This window comes from Erinaceus europaeus, chromosome 21 (genome assembly GCF_950295315.1).
Source record: "Erinaceus europaeus chromosome 21, mEriEur2.1, whole genome shotgun sequence".
Classification (NCBI taxonomy): Eukaryota; Metazoa; Chordata; class Mammalia; order Eulipotyphla; family Erinaceidae; genus Erinaceus; species Erinaceus europaeus.
This window is the reverse complement of record NC_080182.1, coordinates 28,261,789-28,282,031: the sequence shown is the minus strand read 5'-3', so window position 1 is coordinate 28,282,031 and position 20,243 is coordinate 28,261,789. Positions and strand designations below refer to the sequence as shown.

Here is a 20,243-nt window from a genome sequence, read left to right as displayed (position 1 = left end):
GAGAGTGAGAGGGTGAGTTTGTATGACCTAGAGAGAAAGAGAGAAGAGGCAGAGCACCATTCTGATCCATGCAGTGCTGGGGAATGAACAGAGAATCTCAGACAGACAAGTCTATAACTCTCTGTTGAATTATTTCTCCAACTGTCCCCATCACATTTTCAATAGTCTGTTTACAGGCTTATTAGTAAACATCTTGATATCAGAACTCCAAAAAGAACCTTACAACTCAGACTCTTTCATAGAAAGACCTTCTTTTCACCCCAGAGAGAAGTGTGAGCCCAGGGAATTAACACAGCATGTCTGTGGTGGAGCCCAGAGGAGACTCTAAGACAGGTTTTCTGCTTTCAAACCACCATAGCTTCCCACTCACTGCAGTGCTTCCGAGCCAGGAAGACCATCTGAATATTAAGCAGGCCTCTCTACTGGAGCTGTCAGCAAGTTCACATGGAGACGTTTTTCTTGAATCAAAGTGATGTATTTGGAAATATTATGTGTAGAAAATATTCTTCTCCCTTCTGACACCTTAAACAAAATCGGCATTTTTGACTGAGAAAGAATGAGATTTGCCTTCAGGTGGAGACACAGGTGGGTCCCACAGCAGGTAGCTGGTGAGTTATGGAGGAGTGTACGTCTATGATGGAGGACATCTGCGCTCCTAGAAGACACGTGCCCCATTAGGATGCTTCGCCCAGGCCGGCCCTCCCGTATGTGACTTTGGGCTCCGAGCTGAGACCCACAGCACTAGGAAAGGGCAGTTCTGAGGATTGACGGGAGGTACTGAGCTGAGGTACTCAAGCTGAGGTGCTCAGTTCTCTGCCCGCTTTGGGTGGACCCTTGCAGAAAGGACACCACACCAGGACAGCAAGACTCTGCTGCTGCTGCCGCCAGTTCATGAAGTTTCTAACTCCTGGGGGAATGCATGTGACCAAAGTGGTACATGCTGCTCTTCCATCATTCTCGTTACCAAAAACTGCAGGAACGGGCTTCATGCCAACCAGGGGCCTGTGCTGGAGACAAAAGGCAGAGCCTCTCCTGGAGCTCTGGCATTGTTTTCTATTATTGTTGTTGTTGTTATCTGTATTAGTTTATTGGATAGAGAAATCAAGAGGAAGGAGGAGGTAGAGATGGAGAGACACCTGCAGCCCAGCTTCATCACTCCTAATGCTTTCCTCTGCAGATGGGGGCCGGGGGACTGAACCCTGGTCCTAGAGCATTGTAGCATGTGCGCTCAACCAGGTGTGCCACCACCCGGCACCAGATCTGGTTATCTTCATTAGCAATTTAATATTGATTTACAAAATTATGAGATAACAGGGGTCTAATTCCACACCATTCCCACCACCAGAGTTCTGTGTCCCCATCCCCTCCACAGGAAACTGCAGTGGTTCTCCCAAGGTCACGGATATGGGTTGGCTAGTATTTTGGTAACTGTTTATCTATATTGTTATACACTTGCGCCATTTCTACTGTCCTGCCTTCTCTTCCTTTCTGTGTCACACCTACACCTATTACTACTTCCAAGTATACTTTCTTTTTCCTCTCTTCTCTCTCCAGGTCCTGATGGAGTTGGAGTTAAACAGCCCTTTGGTCACCTTCCCTTAAGATTTCTCCCCCTCTGGGAATATGGACCAAAATTCTTTATGGGGTGCACAAGGTGGGAGTTCTGGCTTCTGTAACTGCTTCTCTGCTGGAAGTCCCTGTCTTTCCCTCGTGGGGCAGGGCTCTCTCCAGGAACTCTTAATCTTTCAGCAGCCGGCGCAGGTCTCCGTAGCAGGGGTGAACTCTTTGCTGGGTCTTCTTATAATATCCTTCAGAGCCTAACATCATAAAGAATAGGTCCCTGTGGAATTTTTGGGTTTTTGAGAGAGAAATCCATGTCAGAATCCCTAGAGATTATCTGGGGAATCCCACACTGTTCACGGTCATCACAAGTAAACGTATTGTTTCTAAGATCAACACCTGCTGGTTACCTTAAAGCCAAACAAAACTGTATCTGGGTGATTTGGGCAAGTAAGTTGAGTGAGGATGCTGAGACTTGGCCATGGATCCACCCCCTACACTGAGGTCAGCAGCTCTTTGATGGAAGGATAGGTGAATATCTGCAAAATATCCTACTCGATATTTTTCACATCTAGGCACAAAATAGATGCTTGGTTACATGTGAGATTAACTCAGCTTATATCTGGCCTTATTCTTTCTTTCTTTCTTTCTTTTTTTTTTTTTACCTCCAGGGTTATCTCTGGGGCTCAGTGCCTGCACTACTGCTCTACGAATCCACTGCTTTTAGAAGCTACTTTTTTCCCATTTTTGTTGCCCTTGTTTTTATTGTTATTGTTGTTATTGCTGTTTTTGTTGGATAGGACAGACAGAAATGGAGAGAGGAGGGGAAGACAGAGAGGCGAGAGAAAGACAGACACCTGCAGACCTGCTTCACTGCCTGTGAAGTGACCCTCCTGCAGATGGGAAGCCAGAGGCTCGAACCGGGATTCTTACGCTGGTCCTTGAGCTTCGTACTATGTACGTTTAGCCCACTGCACTACCGCCTGGCCCCCATATTTGGTCATTTTTGACATCATATGAGCAAGTTGGGTTCGTTTTTATTTAGTCATTTATTTGTTAGTGATAAACAGAAGTTGAGTAGAGAGGGAGAGATAGAGAGAAAAAGAGACAGAGAGATACTTGCAGCCTTATTTCACTGTTCATGAAGCTTTCTCTATGCAGGTGGGATCCACAGACTTGAACCCGGGTCCTTTTGCATTGTAATCTGTGCACACAACCAGGTGCACCATGTCTGGCCTGAGTAAGTTGTTCCTAAGAGCCCCTGTATTACAGTGATAACATGAAATACCATTACTGTAAAAACTATCATTCAGTCACTATGTATTTTTAGATTAATCTAGTTATTATGAGAGAGACTGGATAGAAGGAAAAGGGAGAGGACCAGAGCCTTGTTTATTTTTGGCTCATGATGGTGCCAGGGATTGAAACTGGAACCTCTGGGGCCTCAGAAATACAAGCTGGTGCTCTAGCAGACTGAGCTATTTCTCCGGCCCCACAGTCTGTATTTTACTGTGATGCTTTGTTTTTTGTAGGATCAAGGCCTCACTCATACACAACTCCCTCACTCCCAGCCTGATTTTCCCCCACTCTTTATATTCCAGAGAGGCAGAAAGGAAGAGACAGAGAGGGGAGAGGCACTGCTCCAACATCCATGGAGCTTCCCCCAGTGCTGTGCTGCTCCCATGTCGTGCCAGGGTTCGAATCTCAGATCTCCAAACATGGTAAGGCATGTACCCTCCTGGGTAAGCTATCTCCTGGTCTCTGGGGTATTATTATTATTACTATTATTGCTATTACTATTTCTTGTGGTGGGCTGTCAAAGGTTTAAAAATGGTTGTTGAATGTACTATATCCTGGGCTCTATGTTTAACAGTATTACAATGAAATTGTTTGTCTGCTATTAATAGTTTGTTGTAAGACTGTAAGATTATAATGTGCAGCTCCACGCCACACCACACCCACTACCAGAATTCCATATCTCCACCCTCCCACCTCCCAAAAATAACCACCAGCATTCTCATAAGGCTTACAGTTTGCTTGTGTCTATTTTGTTTGGATTGATTTGTTTTGATAAATATATATATATATATATATATATATATATATAATCTCTAGATTCCACATCTGAGTGAAACCACCTGGTAGTTGTCTCTCATCTCTTTACTTACTTCACTAAACATCATCACCTACAGTTCCATCCATTTTGTCCCAAAGGACACAATCTTCATATTTTTTATTGCAGCGTAGTATTCCATGGAATATATATCCTATAACTTCTCTAGCCAGTCGTCTGCTGATGGGAATTTAGACTGTGTCCACTCTTTGACTAGTGTTACAATCTTCACTGACTCCTTCTGAACCAAGGCAGCATGCACCCACCTCACTGCCTGCCAGCACACTGTGACATGCTGCCAGTCAGTATTTGCTGAGCAAATAAGTGAGTGGAATACAGTGACTGGGAAAGGTGTTTGCTCTCAAGTAATGGAGTCCAGGAGGAGAAGGGGTGGAGAGGTGGCAGCAGCTGTGAGAGGAGTTGCTGTCAGGTCCTGGGTGCTGGGAAATAATTCATGGTTCAAGCTAATGTTACATCCGAGTAACGAAAGCAACAGTGTGAGGGTAGCTGGAGGATCAGAAGGCCTGGCTACAGGGCAGGTAAACAGGACGAAGAGTATCCAAGAGAGAAAAGCCACGGGAGGGTGCAGCCCAGAAAGGAGGCCCGCTGGTGAGCACTGAAGTGAGTCTGTGTTTTTCCCCAAGAGTCACAGGGGCAAATGTGGAGCTTGAGTGCCAGGTAACACTGCCGACCTGGCAAACAGAACTAAGCGGCTCCTCCCTGGGATCACAGAGCATGGACGGGTGCAGCAGAAGTGGGCAGGCGAGGGCGTAAGAAGGGCTGGAGAAACCGTCCTGTGCATCCTCCGTGCTCACTAAGACAAGAAATGAATTGCACACATGAGTCACTGGTCTTGAGAAGAAAGAACAATTCTCCCTCCATCCTCCATCCACTTGCTCCTGCTTTTGACTTCCTAGGAGGGACATAGACCCCTCTAAATAGAAGCTGATGACGTCCCTTAGTAGCCTGACCCAAAATCGCAGGTCTGAATATCTTGGCTCTAATCCCAGCTTGTTCTCAATCACTGCTGAAGTCTAGAGTGTTCCTCCTTTGGGTGTTCTCGTGTCTGAACACAGTGCTAGGCTCCAAAGCGTTCCTCTTATTCTAAACTGTAATCAGTCAGCTGGTTTTCTCATTCTAATCCAGTGTAACTGACAGAATGTGGTAGTAAACTGGTTCATTCTGCAAATGTTGGGGAGTTTGGAGTCTGAAGGGCAGTGGAGAAGTGATGAGGGGGTTGGTTGAGAAGCTGCCATTTCCTGAAGTCAGGCTGAAACTTGCCCTACACACACACACACACACACACACACACACACACACACACCTTGGGACATTGAGCTGTAGTGTCCTCAGGCAGAACAGGATTCTATTTTCATTCTGATTTTTCAAAAGAAGAAAAGCTTGCCACACACATGCCCCAGGCTGAGTCCAACTCACATTATACTGAAGTAAGTTTCAGTGCTGTGGTGTCTTTGTCTTTATCTTTCTATCGGAAAAATATCAGCCTGGAGTAGTGAAGTCCTGGTGATGACAAAAGAGAGAGAGAGAGAAAGGAAGGGAGGGAGGAAGGAAAGGAGGGGAGAGGTAGGGAGGGGGGAGGAAATAAAGGGAGAAAAGAAAGGAAAGAAAGAAAAAGAAAGGAAGAAGTAGAGTAAAAGGGGAAGTAAAGAAAGAAATAAGAAAGTAGAGAAAGAAAGAAAGAATGAAAAAATAAAGTACAAAAAAGAAAGGAAGGGAAGAAAGAAAGGAAGAAAGAGAAAAAAGAAAGAAGAAATAAAGTACAAAGAAAGGAAAGGAAGGAAGGGGAAAAAGAAATAGGGAAGAAAGAAAGAATATTCTTGTCTTTATTTTTTTTTAGGTTGTTTTTTTTCCCTCCAGGGTTATTGCTGGGCTCGGTGCCTGCACCACGAATCCACCACTCCTGGAGGCCATTTTCCTCCCTTTTGTTGCCCTTCTTATTGTAGCCTTGTTGTGGTTATTATTATTGCCATTGTTGATGTTGTTCGTTGTTGGATAGGACAGAGAGAAATGGAGAGAGGAGGGGAAGACAGAGAGGGGGAGAGAAAGACAGACACCTGCAGACCTGCTTCACCGCCTGTGAAGCGACTCCCCTGCAGGTGGGGAGCCGGGGGCTCAAACCAGGATCCTTATACCGGTCCTTGCGCTTTGCGCCATGTGCGCTTAACCCACTGCACCACTGCCCGACTCCCGTATCCTTGTCTTTAATCCTTGATTTTAGTTGATCACAGATTCAACCAAGAATCTTTACGTTCAACCACACCTTTAACTATTACCCCATGGGTCCTGACATCTTGGTCCCAGAAAGCAATGTCCTCGATTTGGGAAGGAAGGAGAAAGTCCTCTGTGAAGAATCTGTACTAAGTGCAGGTGAAACTGGCCTTGTACCACAGTGACTACCTCAGTCACTGAGCAGTCAGAATACCTACTCTAACTCAAACAACTATAAAAAGGTCCGGGGGCTTGAAATGATGGAACTGCCCATGCCTGAGCTTAATGAGACTCCCTGGAGACCCCATCGCTGTTTTTCTCCACCAACTTCTTGCCCCCTGACTGACCAAGAATCTTTGACTAGTTCCCTTGTGAGGCTGGGGGGGGTGGGGTGCGTTACTCAACGCAGATGAACCCTGTGGGGACTGGGCCCCCTTGGGGGATACTGGAGAGAAACACCAACACCAGGGCTAGAGTAATGGTTGTCGGCTACACTGCCGCACTTGCGGACACCTTTCCAAATCCCCATGTCACTGCAGTTCTGTTAGGCCACTAATGTGACAAGAGGGGAGGACCTGCTCCCATGATGCCGTTTGGCACTGCAGGTGCCTCTCTTTGCCAAGAGGGGCAAAGGCCTTGCCGGAGAAGCCAACCTTTTATTTTTTTTTTTTTCCTCACTGCAAAACTGACCATGCTCTGTCTCCAGCCTCTCAGCACTAGAGCTCTTTCTCTCTTCTGATGCTGCCTCGATCTGGCAGGGCATGGACCATGTAGATGTTCACCCATGGGCAAAGCTTCTCTGATGTTTGAATACCAACTAATACTGCATCAAGGCCACTGACAGGTCAACCTTAACAAGAAGGTTTTTACCAACCCTAATATATCAGACCCCAAGCCCAACCTCTATCCTCTTGATGACTGAACCGTAGAGTTTACAGAGCTGTCAGGACCCTCTGAGGCTCTGTGAAGGAACAGGAGGAATGCCTTCGAACATAATGTTTCAGCAGGCTGCCGAGAAGGAATTTTAAAATATAGACACCTGTTCAAATCGAAAATCCCTTCTGACAATGTAAGCAGAGATTCAGCCAGGGGATAAGTAGTGAGGGGAGGGGAAACCCCACTTAGTCCAAGCAATTTCTCATCTGGGATTTCACAACCCAGAGCCTGAAAGCTGTCCACCTGAGAAGCTCTGGGATGTTGGTCAATCTGCCCTGTGAGCTCTGAGCACAGCACAGCCTGCTTGTGGGTCAGCGGCGAGACAGTGGGGCAATGTTTTCCTTGTAATGTACCAGATGTTGCCAAAGCAGTGAACAACATTATGACACCATGTTTTGTCACAGCTGGTTCTGAGCAGGATGGTGCCAGCCAATTTGGGCCTGGCTCTCTTGTGTGTTGACCTGCCCCTCTCCAGAACATTTGGAAACTGATATCTGACTCATTGTTATATCCACAAGCTGACCACCACAAGATCCCAGTCTTTTCCTTCTTCTTTTTTAAAAATTATATTTATTTATCATTGAGTAGACACAGAGAGAAATTGAGAGGAGATAAGGAGAGAGACAGAGAAATACCTGCAGCCCTGCTCCACCACTTGTAAAGCACCCTCCCCCCCGTAGGTGGGGACCAGGGATTAGAACCCAGGTCCTTGTACACTGTAATGTGTGTGCTTAATTAGGTGTGCCATTGCCTGGCCCCTACCTTTTTCTTCTTCTTCCTCTCCTTCATCTTCTTCTCTTTACTACACCACTACCACCACCACCACCTCCTCCTCTTTCTCCTCCTCCTCCTCCTTCTTCTCCTCCTTTTCTCCTAACAGACTGAGCTTTTGCAAGCAGTAGAGAAAGTCTCCTCATGCATAGAGCCAGCCCCTGGTCCATGCTATTGTGGTTGAGACTCCGTGGAGTCTCTTGCTGACCCAGAAGGGCCCTCCTCTGTGAACTGCTGTCCACTAGCACCAAGGTAGCCCATGTGGACTGCAGGAGGGTGTCTCAAGGTGGAGCCTTCCAGACTGTCAGGTGTGCAGCCCAGTGTGTGTCAGTGCTGGCCTCTGTGCTAGAACACTTGCACCTTGTCATAGCTGTGAAACACGTCCAGGGTCTAGGAAAGAGCATTAGACAAATTCACACTTCCTCTGTGTGTGACTCCCACTCCCGGGACTTGGAGCATCAAAGGTGAATTCATACCCCTGTTCCCTTGTGTTTCCTGGGTGTGTGTGTTTTCCCAATACAGAAGCCCCCCCCCCTCAATGGCCCCGTCCTCTGTGGTGGGCACCTCTCTGCACAATCATCCTGTTAGATCTCTCTTTTAGCCTTTTTCTTCCTTTCAAGGCACCCAGCACAGGTTCCATCCACTTTGAAGTACAGGTACTTTGTGCTGAGGACGTTTCATCACTCACAGAAAATGGCTGGTGTCTTCAGTGTAGGACCAAGCTGCTTTCTTCTCTCCACCAAGTACAGAGCCTAGCGGGCTGTGGAACAGACTTAGAGCCACGTAAACAAAGTCTCTGGGTGCCTCCCGCACATTGGCCAGACTCCACTTTGACTTGGATATGTGGGACTCCAGTGAGTGACTGGTTTTCAATGGGTCTTTCTTGGCCTTTGGAAGATGTAAGTTCTTCCTTCTGCAGCTCCTTCTACTGGAATTTCTTAGCACAGCTTTTTTGTATTTGTTTGTGTCTTTCTGCTCCTTTTAATTTTCATCTCATATGCATCACTTGCCCATAGAGCGAGCTAATGAATGTGCTTCCTTCTTTACCCTGCATGCGCTGAAGCATTAAGACGACATCGCTTAAATGGGAAATGATGGCTTTGCATTGAAACCTTGTAATTTTTCCGGAAGCTTCAAGTTGAATGTTTTTTTTTTTTTTTTTTTAAGGTCATGGCCCAAAGTCTGGGCTCTGGAACAATATTTATCTTCTTCAGATTTTCTTTCTTTTCTTGTTTCTTTTTTGTATTATCTTTATTTATTAGATGGAGACAGTCAGAAATTGAGAGGGAAAGAGAGATGGAGAAGGAGAGAGACAGAGAGACACCTGCAGCCCTGCTTCACCACTTGTGAAGCTTTCCCCCTGCAGGTGGGGACTGGGGGCTTGAACCTGGATCCTTATGCACTGTAACATGTACGCTCGACCAGGTGTGCCACCACCCAGCCCTCTCAAGTTAAATGTATTAACCCCAGTTTTTCAGACTATTAAGCTTTTTAAAAAAATCAAGAAGGAAAAACAATTCCTAAAATACTGCTTCACTTTATGGTCATGATTTGACTTTATGTAGATTCCTGCCATTTGAGATTTTTATTTGATTTTTTTTTATGTACTTATTTATTTAGGAGAGAGAAAGGAAGAGAGAACCAGAGCACCCATCACTCTGGCACACAGGAAGCCTGGTATCAAACTCAGGACTCCTACATGACAGTCTAAGTCTGTGTCCTGTATGTCACCTCCTACAGCACCGAGCTCTGAAAATGGTTATTTGTTTTTTATCACATATGATATAAAATGTATTTATTCTATTTTTCCACAAACCATAAAAATAAATGATCTTTCTCTTCAGTATTTATTTTTCTTTATTGGGGAATTAATGTTTTACATTCAACAGTAAATACAATAGTTTGTACATGCATAACATTTCCCAGTCTTCAGTATTTATAACCCAGCTGCACCAACGAAGAATGTCCTGACTGCACTATGGGGGAAAAAAGTTCTTGAGGGAGTCGGGCAGCAGTGCAGCAGGTTAAGCCTATGTGGCACAAAGCGCAAGGACCTGGATAAGGATCTGGGTTCCAACCCCCGGCTCCCCACCTGCAGGGGAGTCTCTTCACAGGCGGTGAAGCAGGTCTGCAGGTGTCTCTCTTTCTCTCTCCCTCTCTGTCTTCCCCTCCTCTCTCCATTTCTCTGTCCTATCCAACAACAACAACAATAATAATTACAACAATAAAAAAAACACGGGCAACAAAAGGAAATAAATAAATAAATAAATTTTAAAAAAGGAAAACAACATTATTGAATCAGAATTGGACAGTTTTGTCTGTTTGCAAAGAATTCAGTGACCGTCTTAGTTTAACTAGGAGACAAGTTCTGTTTATGGTCAGGAACAGTTGTGTGCTTCAAGTTAGTTTTTATTCTGTGCTAATCTCTTTATTTTTATGCCTGGAATTTACCTGGGTTTAATATTTTGGAGTCTCAGATTCCTTCCAAAAGGCCATCCCAGCCATTTTTCTTCTCAACTAACACAGCACAGAATAGAATGATTGGTACTTAAGGCATCATGTATTCTGCTGATAATTCAACTCTTCGTCTTATGTCACTTCTTATTCATAGGCACTGTTGTTCTACTGAGCATGGCACTGCTGGATAGTGGGTGATGGCTTTCTAGCAGAGGCAGGACTTACAGTGTGTGAGGTCCCATGTGGGATCCCCTATACCACATATGCTGAAGTTCTCTGCATATGAGATCAGCCTCAATCTCTCTCTCACTAAATGATTTTAATCAATTCCTAAAACCCAATAATTATGTTAAAAAACAATTCATTAAAATACAAGTAGTAGTATATTTTGTGGAAACATACTTTCCCCCTTACCCAGACAGCCATCTCAAAATGAAACTGGGAATATGAATTATCAATAATTCTTTGAGTGACAGCCTCACCAATGTGTCCCAGAGTCTCATCTCTCCAGAGGCCTGCCCCACTGGATCCAGTACCCATGTCTAGTGGAGAAGCAACTACAGAAGCCAGAACTCCCACCTTGTGCACCCCATAAAGAATGCTGGTCCATATTCCCAGACAGGGAGGAGTGATCAGAGGAAGAGGAAAAGAGAACTCTGAATTTCAGCTCCTCCAGGACCCAAAGAGAGAAGAGGGAAAGGGAGGGATATTTGGGTGTTATGTGTGGCTCAGAAGGGAAGAGAGGACTGGACCTGGAAGAAAAAGAGGGCAATTATGTACAAATGTAGGCAGATGGTTGTAGAGATGCTAGTTGACCTATGTCTGCAGACATGGTTTGCAATGGAGGGATTGGGGATTCAGAACTCTGGTGGTGGGAATGTTGCAAAATTATATGTCTGTTGACATGTAATTTGTTAAATCACTAATAAAATTTTTAAAAGATTTATTTGATCCAACAAAGATGACACACGGCAGAGTGGATACTTGGTCTTAGGAGAATCATTCAGTTAGGGATTCCTTTTTCCTCACCAAGGTGAATAGGAAGTGGACTCATTGCAAGTCATGGGCAGCGCTTTGTAGAAAAAGTGACTTTCTGAGTGTGAGTTGCAACACCTCCAGCTTTCTTGCTTCTCTTTGTGTGAGACTGACATCTCCCTTCTCCACAGCCCCACTGCCCAAAGAGAACTTCTACCCTCTTTTTCCTAAGACTCCCCCCACCACCACTAACTGACTCATGGTTCACTGGGGGTGTCCTGAGCAACCCCACGTAACCCCTGTGCTGACTCCAAAACCATTTCCACTAGTAAAACTTGGCAAGATGGGAGGGAAGTTTGGACAAACTGAAGCTGAATATGCCTCCCGCTTCTGGTGCCAGACTCGGTCCTGTGTGAATTCTATGATTTCCAGCTGTTGCACCAGAGCGTTGAGAGATGATGACACTCTTGTCCTTTGGAGCTGGTTGAGCAATGGAAATAGGCCTTGGAGACATGATCCATGCTGCAATCGGTGATCCTCCGAGACCAACGTCTCTCCAGAGATGGGAGGGAGTGATTGATGGCTGCCATTTTTAATGAGGGGAACTTAAACACCAGGCAACTCTGTACTTGGAAACACGGTTCACTGGCCCCAGTTTTGCCTCTTCAAGAGTTTGAAGGGGCTCATGTAACACAGGAGATGTGACCTCCAATTTGGTCTTGGCCCCTTATTTTCTGTGTGGGTTTAAGCATGGCACTTACTCTCTCTGCCCTCGATTTCCACATTCCTTATCAGAAAATACAGGTTATTATGGAGATTAAGTGACACAATTCTTTTGAAAGCACATCTCAAGCCCTATAAAGAAATGATTGTTGGAGCCTTTGGAGTGTTAGTTGCTTGTGGGTAGGGTAAAAAACTAAGCTCCTAAGTTTAAAATATTTTAAGGAATGGGGTGAAAATGATAGAATTCTCTCCAGACTAAATAGGTTTCAGTTCAGGGGTGCTTTTTTGTTTGGTTGGTTTTTGTTGGGTTTTGTTTGTTTGTTTGTTTGTTTTAGCACATGATAAAGCTTCTGCCTGGCCTTCTGTGAAGGTTTTGATAAGGAAATGACTAAATATATAGAAAGCATCTTTGCTTGATTTTTGTAAATAAGAGAATTAACTCCCAATTATGTCTTACCCATGAAAAGATTGAGTTTTCCAAAGGTGAAATCATTCTTTGGACCTAAATACTAGAGAAGATTATATCCTTTCTTTTCAGAAACATCAACAGTGCATTAGAATAATAATTATTATTATTTAATAATAATAATATATTATTATTATTATTTTATCTTCCATATGATGACTCTTTAGCTTGTTAGCACAGCCCTTTCATGATCAGAGTTGTGGATTTCTTGAATTTTACTATTGTTCATATTAGTTTTCCTCTCTAATGCTCTAGTTTTGCCATTTATTTCTGATCTACTTACTCAAATTCTTTTCTTAATCACCACGCTGTTGTAGATTTGGTACATTTCTAGACTCTGAATCATTCTACTGTGTCTCTAAATACTGTCATTTCTCCTACACTTTCCCTCCAAATTATGAATTATAGCAAACCTCCAAACAAATGCCATATCTCTTAGTTGTTGACAAAACAGTGTTTTTCTAAAAATGTATTTTCCTCTAACTTCCTGAAGAAAACACATGGTCTTGAATCAGTAAGTGCAGAGAAAAATATGGGTCCTGAAGTAGAAAATAATTCTGATCCCTCTGATTCCTCTCTCTCTCTCTCTCTCTCTCTCCCTTTCTCTCTGACAGCATTCTCACATACAACGTGAATAAGATAACCCCAAGGAAATTCTGAAATTATTACGGCTGAGAACATTTCTTTTTTTTTTTCTTAATTTCTTTATTGGGGCATTAATGGTTTACAGTCAGCAGTAAATATAATAGTTTGTACATGTGTAACAGTTCCCAGTTTTCCATATAACAACAATACAACCTCCACTATCCCCACCCCCCAACCCTCTGGCAGAGAACATCTCTTGGTAGTAAATGAACAGAACTGACAGGAAATTGTCTCTGCTTGAGCTTTCTTTGTGCACCTCAGGTTAGGCACTTGGAGCCTGCTCTGACAATGTCTCCTGTCCTCTGCTAGGGTTGCATAGTTGCACAAATCTGTGTGGTCGAGGATGGAACGGTCACATCTACACCCTCTAGTCTTGCACCTGGAACTACTGGTGATCTAGAGACTGAACGGGCACGCAGTGTCCTTTAGAACCTCGGCGCTGAGGCCCCATGGTTCTTTATTGGGGCAGTCGTTTTGGCCCGTGTATCCTTTTTGCCTGAGTTCAGATTGCCAACACTAGCTCCCACATGTGGCAAAGGGTTTGCATCAGAACATCAGCTTAAAATAGGAAGGCCCCTGTGTCATGAGCTACCTCTCATGCCAAGGTCTCCGTAGTCTTTCTGCTGGCTCCTGTGCTATGTTTTCCTCCTCTCCATCTCTCTGCCTCTCTCTTTCTGAAAACGTTGGTCTGGAACGGAAGCCAGGAGAGTGACAGATACTCAAATACAAACACTAGTTCCTTCTGTACTCCAGAGATTGATTGACCTGCCTTGATCTACTTGGCTTAACCTCAAAAGGAAAACTAGGAAAGGTCTGAAGGAAGAGAAACACCATAGTGAAGTCTTATTGGACCCCTTCTAAGAAGCAAGATTAGACTGGGGATGCATAGAAGACTTGAATATTTAGCATACAGTCATAATCTGGATGTAAACTGCTGACTTTATTTTTATTATGATTATAATTTGCCTCCAGGGTTATCCCTCGGGCTCCAGTCAAGCACTATGACTTCACTGTTCCTAAAGCTTTATTTTGGACAGGACAGAGAGAAATTGAGAGGGGAGAAGGGAGTTGATAGAGAGGGAGAGAAAGACACCTGCAGACCAGCTTCACCACTTGCAAAGTTTCCTCCCTGCAGGTAGGGAGGTGGGGGCTCAAACCCGGATCCTTGCACAGGTCCTCAAGCTTAGTACTACGTGCGCTTAACTGGGTATGCCACCGCCCGGCCCCTTAAAGTGCTGACTTTACTTCATGTAAGTGAAGAGTCTCAGAAGACAGCTGAACTACACATATTAATTTCAAAAACATGGGACTTGGGCATTCCGTTTTGAAAACATTTTCTGCATTGCTGAATATACAGTGTACTTATAAAACAAATGTGTCCGGAAGACGGCGTCCGTATAAGATACAGTAGGACTGGCGGACAAGCAAAATGTTTCTAACGCAAAACTGTATTTTCAATTACTTCCTCATCCCCGAGGAAAAAACAGGCACCCTCTGGATTTTTTTCCTGCCCAATTTTTACCAGTATGGGATCCTTGACTGAATATGTATTTAGCCTTTATTATAAAAGGGAGCCAGTTAGAATAATAGGTCATTCACTCAGGCTAATGCTAATCCTGTTTTATAACTTCTGAATTGTACATTTTTTAAGTGAATGTCCTAGAAATTCGATCATAAAGCTTTTGACACAAATGGAAGAGATTTTGTTGGCTTATGTGATTGGCCTGCATGGTACCTTCTACCTAACTTCCTACCTCCAAGGCCCTGGGAGGGCTCTCTCTCTATCTCTCTCCCTCTTATTTAACGGATGTCACAGCTAGAGAAAACGTCCCAGACTTCACAGATTCACAGATGACCAGACCTGTACAGCTCACACAGGGGCAGAAGCAGAAAATACCAGCATTGCAGACCTTCAGCTACTCCAGTTTCTAGCCATGGGTTGCACTCACTTGTTCCTTATTTTATCCATTTATGTATTATTTACTTTATAGAGACACAGAGAGGTTGATAGAGAAGGGGGAGGTAGAGAAGAAGAGAGACACAAAGACCAGGCAGTGGTACACCCAGTTAAGCACACATAGTACAAAGCACAAGGACCTGCACAAGGATCTGGGTTCGAGCCCTCAACTCTCCACCTACAGGAGGGAGGTTGCCTCACAAGCAGTAAAGCAGGGCTGCAGGTGTCTATCTTTCTCTCCCACTCTCTATCTCCCCCTCCTCTCTCAATTTCTCTCTGTCCTATCCAATACAATGGAAAAATGGCCACCAGGAGCAGTGGATTTGTATTGCTGGCACCAAGCTCCAGAGATAACCCTGGAAACAAAAAAATAAAATGAGAAAGAGAGAGGGAGGGAGAAGGCAAGGGAGAGGGAGAGGGAAAGGAAGAGAGACACCTGCAGTACTGCTTCAACACTTATGAAGTTTCCCCCCTGCAGGTGGGGGCAGGGAGCTTGAACCTGGGTCCTTGCATGTTGTAACATGTGCCCTCAACCCTGTGTGTCACTACCCAGTCCCTTGTTTTTGATTTTTACATAAATAGAATCATGCACATTCTGGGAGGAGTAAAAGTGAACAGAATTCTGGGCTAGCAGGCTTGAGGCTCTGGGTTTGGTTTCTGGTTTTCCCCTATGCCAGAACGATGCTCCAGCCCTCTCTTACTCTTTCTCTGTCTCATTACAAATTTTGGGATCACTTTGACTGTTCTTGGCTCTTGAAATTGCACGGGAATTGCATAAGGAAGTTTTTGCCTTAGTATGTCTGTTTCTACACACATGCTAGGGTTTTGTTTGTTTGTTTGTTTTTAGTTTCTTTATTGGGGAATTAATGTTTTACATTCGACAGTAAATACAATAGTTTGTACATACATAACATTTCCCAGTTTTCCACATAACAATACAACCCCCACTAGGTCCTCTATCATCCTTTTTCTACCTGTATTCCCCCCACCCCAGAAATGCTAGGATTTTGACTGAAATTAGCCTGAATCTATGAATATGAAGAGAATTTACAACTATACACATAAGTCTTTCATCCATGAACATGATATAAATATTCATGTATTTAGATATCTTTTACTTTTACTTTAAATACTTTCTTCTTCTTTTTAAATTTTTATTATGATAGCAACAGAGAAATAGGGCAAGAAAGGGAAGAGAAGAAAAAAGAAAGAGAGAGAGATACCTGCAGCCTGCTTCACTTCTCATGAAGCATTCCCCTTGCAGGTGGGGGCGAGGGGCTTGAACCTGGGTCCTTATAAATGGTAATTTGTACACATTACAAGCTGCACCAGTCCCTAGCTCCATCCTTTCTTCTCCTTTAATTTTTGTTTGTTTGTTTTCAGGGTCATACACATATTTTCTTAGACTTTTCCTTAAGTACTTTATGCTTTGATGCTACTGTGAAGATTATTTTAAACTCTCATTTTCTACTTGTTGCTGAATTGGAGAAATGAACTTGATTCTTATATGTTGACTTTGTGTCTGGCAGATTTACAAAATTCTCATACTAACTGGAATGACTTTTCTTAAATCAGAAATGAATGTACACAATCACGTCATGTGTGAGGAAGACCTTTTCTAACCCCTATGTTACTCTTTGTTCTTTGGGTAGTGTTTCTAGTGGCTGTTGGTTAAGAATGAGAGAGAGCCACAGTCTTTATCTCACTCTTGATCTCAGGAGGAAAGCACTCAGGACTTCATCACCACAGAGTGTGACAAGTACTTGAGGTGTTTTGTTTACTTGTCTACTTTTATACTCGTTATCAGATCAGTCCCATTCCCTTCCTTCCTAGTTATCATATATGAGTGCTGAGTTGCATCAAACCATTCCAGATAAGCTATTTCTAGAGCATTCAAATAGTTCAGGGGAAAATGCAACATGGATACTGCAGTATATGCCAGAGATAATGTGTCAAATAGCTAACAACCACATCTGTTTTGACACTTTTGTTGCTGGTGTTTATTTAGCTTAAACCTATTGTCTTCTGGGCTGCTCGGATCAGTATCTTCAAAGCAAGAGTAAACAGAATAGGGTTTATCACATCATTTCACCAGACTAAACAGACCTGTGTAAGACAGGACCTTTCCCCTCTAGAATAATTGCAAACTGTCAGAGATAAATCCAGTGGTAAATTGTTATTTAAAACCACCCACCTGGGGAGGGAGAATACAGGTCCAAAAAGGATGGCAGAGGACCTAGTGGGGGTTGTATTGTTACATGGAAAATTGGGAAATGTTATGAGTGTTCAAACTATTGTATTTACTGTCAAATGTAAAATATTAATTCCCCAATAAAGAAATTTTAAAAACTAATGATAAAAAATAAAACCACCCACTCTCTCTTCCTCCACCCTCCACTCTCTCTCTCTCTCTCTCTCTCTCTCTCTCTCTCTCTCTCCCTCTCTCCCTCATTGCAGGAAGCCTTTCCAGTGTTTGAAAGGTGGACAGAGCACAGAGAAACAATGCCTTGGAAGGTGGCCGCTTCCTTTCTGGATAACCAGAAACTGCAAGAGCATTTCTTTTGCATTCAGTCTTCTCTCTCTTGTTTCCATTCTCCCATCACTGCAAGCCTCAGAATGCAGAGGAAGCCAGAGTTGGGTGGGGAGAGGGGGAAGCCTAGTTTCTTTCTTCTGACCTGTGCACCAGGCATCACCGGGTTGCGGGTGTGTACAAGGCAGAGTTGCCATTCCCACTGCACCAGAGTCAAACTAACTGTCCAGCACGTTGAGCCTCAATCCTGAGTCCAGTCTCAATAGGTTTTCCTCTGGAACATGCATGAAGGGAGGTTTAGCAGAAGACCCAAGTCTGAGCTAGTTTGTCCATGATGAGAAGCAGGATGTGTCTGTCTAGCTCGGGGAACAGAAGGAATGGCTGTGGGTGACGGCTTGGTCCTGCCATCTTCCCTGTCTGCTACTCTAACTCAGGGTGGACCCATCAGGCCCTTGGAGCAAGCTCCTAAAAAACAGACATGAATATGGTCTTTCCAAAAGTTGGTGATCTGGCCCCTTCTTCCTCAGATCTTAAAAAATCTGCGAGACCTACTAGCTGATTTTAAAGAAAAGGGTAGATACAGATGTCAAGGTTTTAACGTTTTAAAATATTTTTATTTATTGATTGTTGGATAAAGAGAGGGAAATTGAGAAGGGAAGAGGAGAGAGAAAGAGAGAGAGAGCACCTGCAGCCCTGCTCCACCACTCATGAAGCTTTTTCCCTGCAGGCGGGGACCAGCGGCTTGAACCTGAGTTCTTGAGCACTGTAATGTGAGCACTCAGTCAGGTGCACCACCACCTGGCCCCTGGTTTTGATGTTATTGACAGGCCGGCAACCACAGACTCATCGGTTTTTGTTTGCCATACAATCTAAGCAGACAACAGGATGAAAAGATGTCTTTCCATTGAGGGACCCATTGACACACCCAGGAATCCATTTTTTATCACTTTTCATAGTGCTTGGTAATGAAATTATGGATTCTCAGTTCAGAAAAACCCAAACAGATTTCAACCCCTACTCTAATACTATTATATTACATGTGTAACTTTGAACAAGCCGCTGAACACTTTTCGTTCAATAGTTTTTTTCAATCTGTTGAACAATAATAATAGTTGTTGTTATTATTATTATTATTGTAGGAACAGCAAAATAACTCACTTGGAAGTATGTTGCTTTGCCGTGTGCATGACTCAAGTTTAAGCCCAGCTCCTAATGCATTGAAGGAAGGGTTAGTGCAGTGACCTCTTTCTCCCTCTCCACCTCTCTATCTGTTTCCACCTGAAATAAAAGAACTCATAGACTTCATCCATATCAACTATATATACAGACGTGTGTCTACATTACATAAACACTTGTACACTGCAGAGTACACTATAAGGACGTGTGGTCTTAAGGTGTCCTGCCTACTGTTGTAAACAACATGTGGCTCCACTTAAGGTTAGACAAGGAGAGCTTTATTCATAAAAATCACCATGAATGTGGGAGAAGTCTAGTTAAGAAAATAGGCAAAAGTCCAAAGTCCGAAATTAAGTTACCCAAAACCACCACGTGAAAAGATCAGGATCAATCTGGAGCAACACTGACAGGAGAGTGTCATGATGAAGGCGATCCAGTTCAGAGAGCGAGCTGCCGCCAGTCCCTGTTTATACAGTCCCGGCACCCTCATTCCCTGGTGAATGTGCTCCATCTCAGGCTGACATCATTCGTATGCTTATTGTCCCAAATTCCTGTTTGGGTCACAACACCTACCACATTGGAAGTTCTTAAATTGTTTCATTACAATTAAGTTGTTCTTCTATGGGGACTTAGCTTCTTTTACTTCTTTGTTAATCACAACCCGTGACAGTAGTGAAGGGAAAGATGTGAGTGGATAGGATTTATTTTGGTAATGGTCAAGTTAAAAGAAAACGAAGCCACCTATTGGTCACGTTTCAGAAGTATTTTACCCTTTCCCCTTGGTTTGTTTGCACATATATCTAAATTTTCTGGTTTTCTAGGTCATTGCGTGATTTCTTTTAAGAGGACTGAAAAACATGCAAGGAATATGTTTATTTTCTGTTAGCTGAAACCCTGGGGAAATACGGCAACTAGGAAATCTGTAGTGCCCAAGGCACCCTGGGAAAATATGGCAACTAGGAAATCTGTAGTGCCCAAGGCACCCTGGGAAATACGGCAACTAGGAAATCTGTAGTGCCCAAGGCAGTGGTTCAGCAAGAAGCATAGAACCTGCATGCGTGAGGTCCCAGATTTATTTCCCCAGCGACTATACTCTGAGCTTTCTCTTTCTTATAAAAACTAATCTTGTAAAAACATATTAGGGGGCCAGGAAATGGTGCACCCAGTAAAGCACACTAAAGATCCTACTTGCAGAAGAGGAGCTTCACAACCGGTGAAGCAGATCAGCAGGTGTCTCTCTGTTTCTCTCCCTCTCTATCTTCCTCCCCCTCTTCTCTCAATTTCTCTCTGTCCTACCCAATAAAATGAAAAGAAAAAAAAATGGCTGCCAGGAGCAGTGGATTCATAGTTCCAGCTCTGAGCCCCAGCAATAACCCTGGAGGCAAAAAAAAAAAAAAAGATTTTAAACTTAGTTTTCATTTTTTCTAAAATTCAGCTAGTACAGAGATTTTGAAAAAGAGTCTCAGCCCCACACAAAGTTCCCATCGCCAAGAGGGGAAGGTTTCTAACTTCCACTGTGGGTGCTAAGGATTAGTTGCTTTATACCACATCCCTTTCCTCAAAACACACACTTCCCCTCATCTTCACCATGTAGTATTTATCACATTCAGTTAAATCGCTTGTCTGTGTTTATTTCATTATAACTTTAGAAAATTCTGCTTACAGCTGCTGAGTCAAACAGTATACTCCAATTCTCTTTCCCATT

General features: G+C 43.7%; 1 protein-coding gene across 4 annotated transcripts in view; it reads left to right on the top strand.

The window, feature by feature from the left end:
• The window catches only part of PPARG (peroxisome proliferator activated receptor gamma), a 144,641-nt gene that overhangs the window by 65,731 nt on the left and 58,667 nt on the right, over nucleotides 1-20,243 (top strand). For 2 of the 4 annotated variants that reach the window (XM_060180711.1, XM_060180713.1), the window contains exon 3: nucleotides 3,162-3,281. The exons of the other annotated variants lie outside the window; for them this stretch is intronic. In XM_060180711.1, the coding sequence (XP_060036694.1) occupies nucleotides 3,212-3,281 (70 nt within the window). In that variant the 5' untranslated portion in view covers nucleotides 3,162-3,211. The remainder of the gene's footprint in view (nucleotides 1-3,161; nucleotides 3,282-20,243) is intronic. 4 annotated transcript variants of the gene reach the window in all.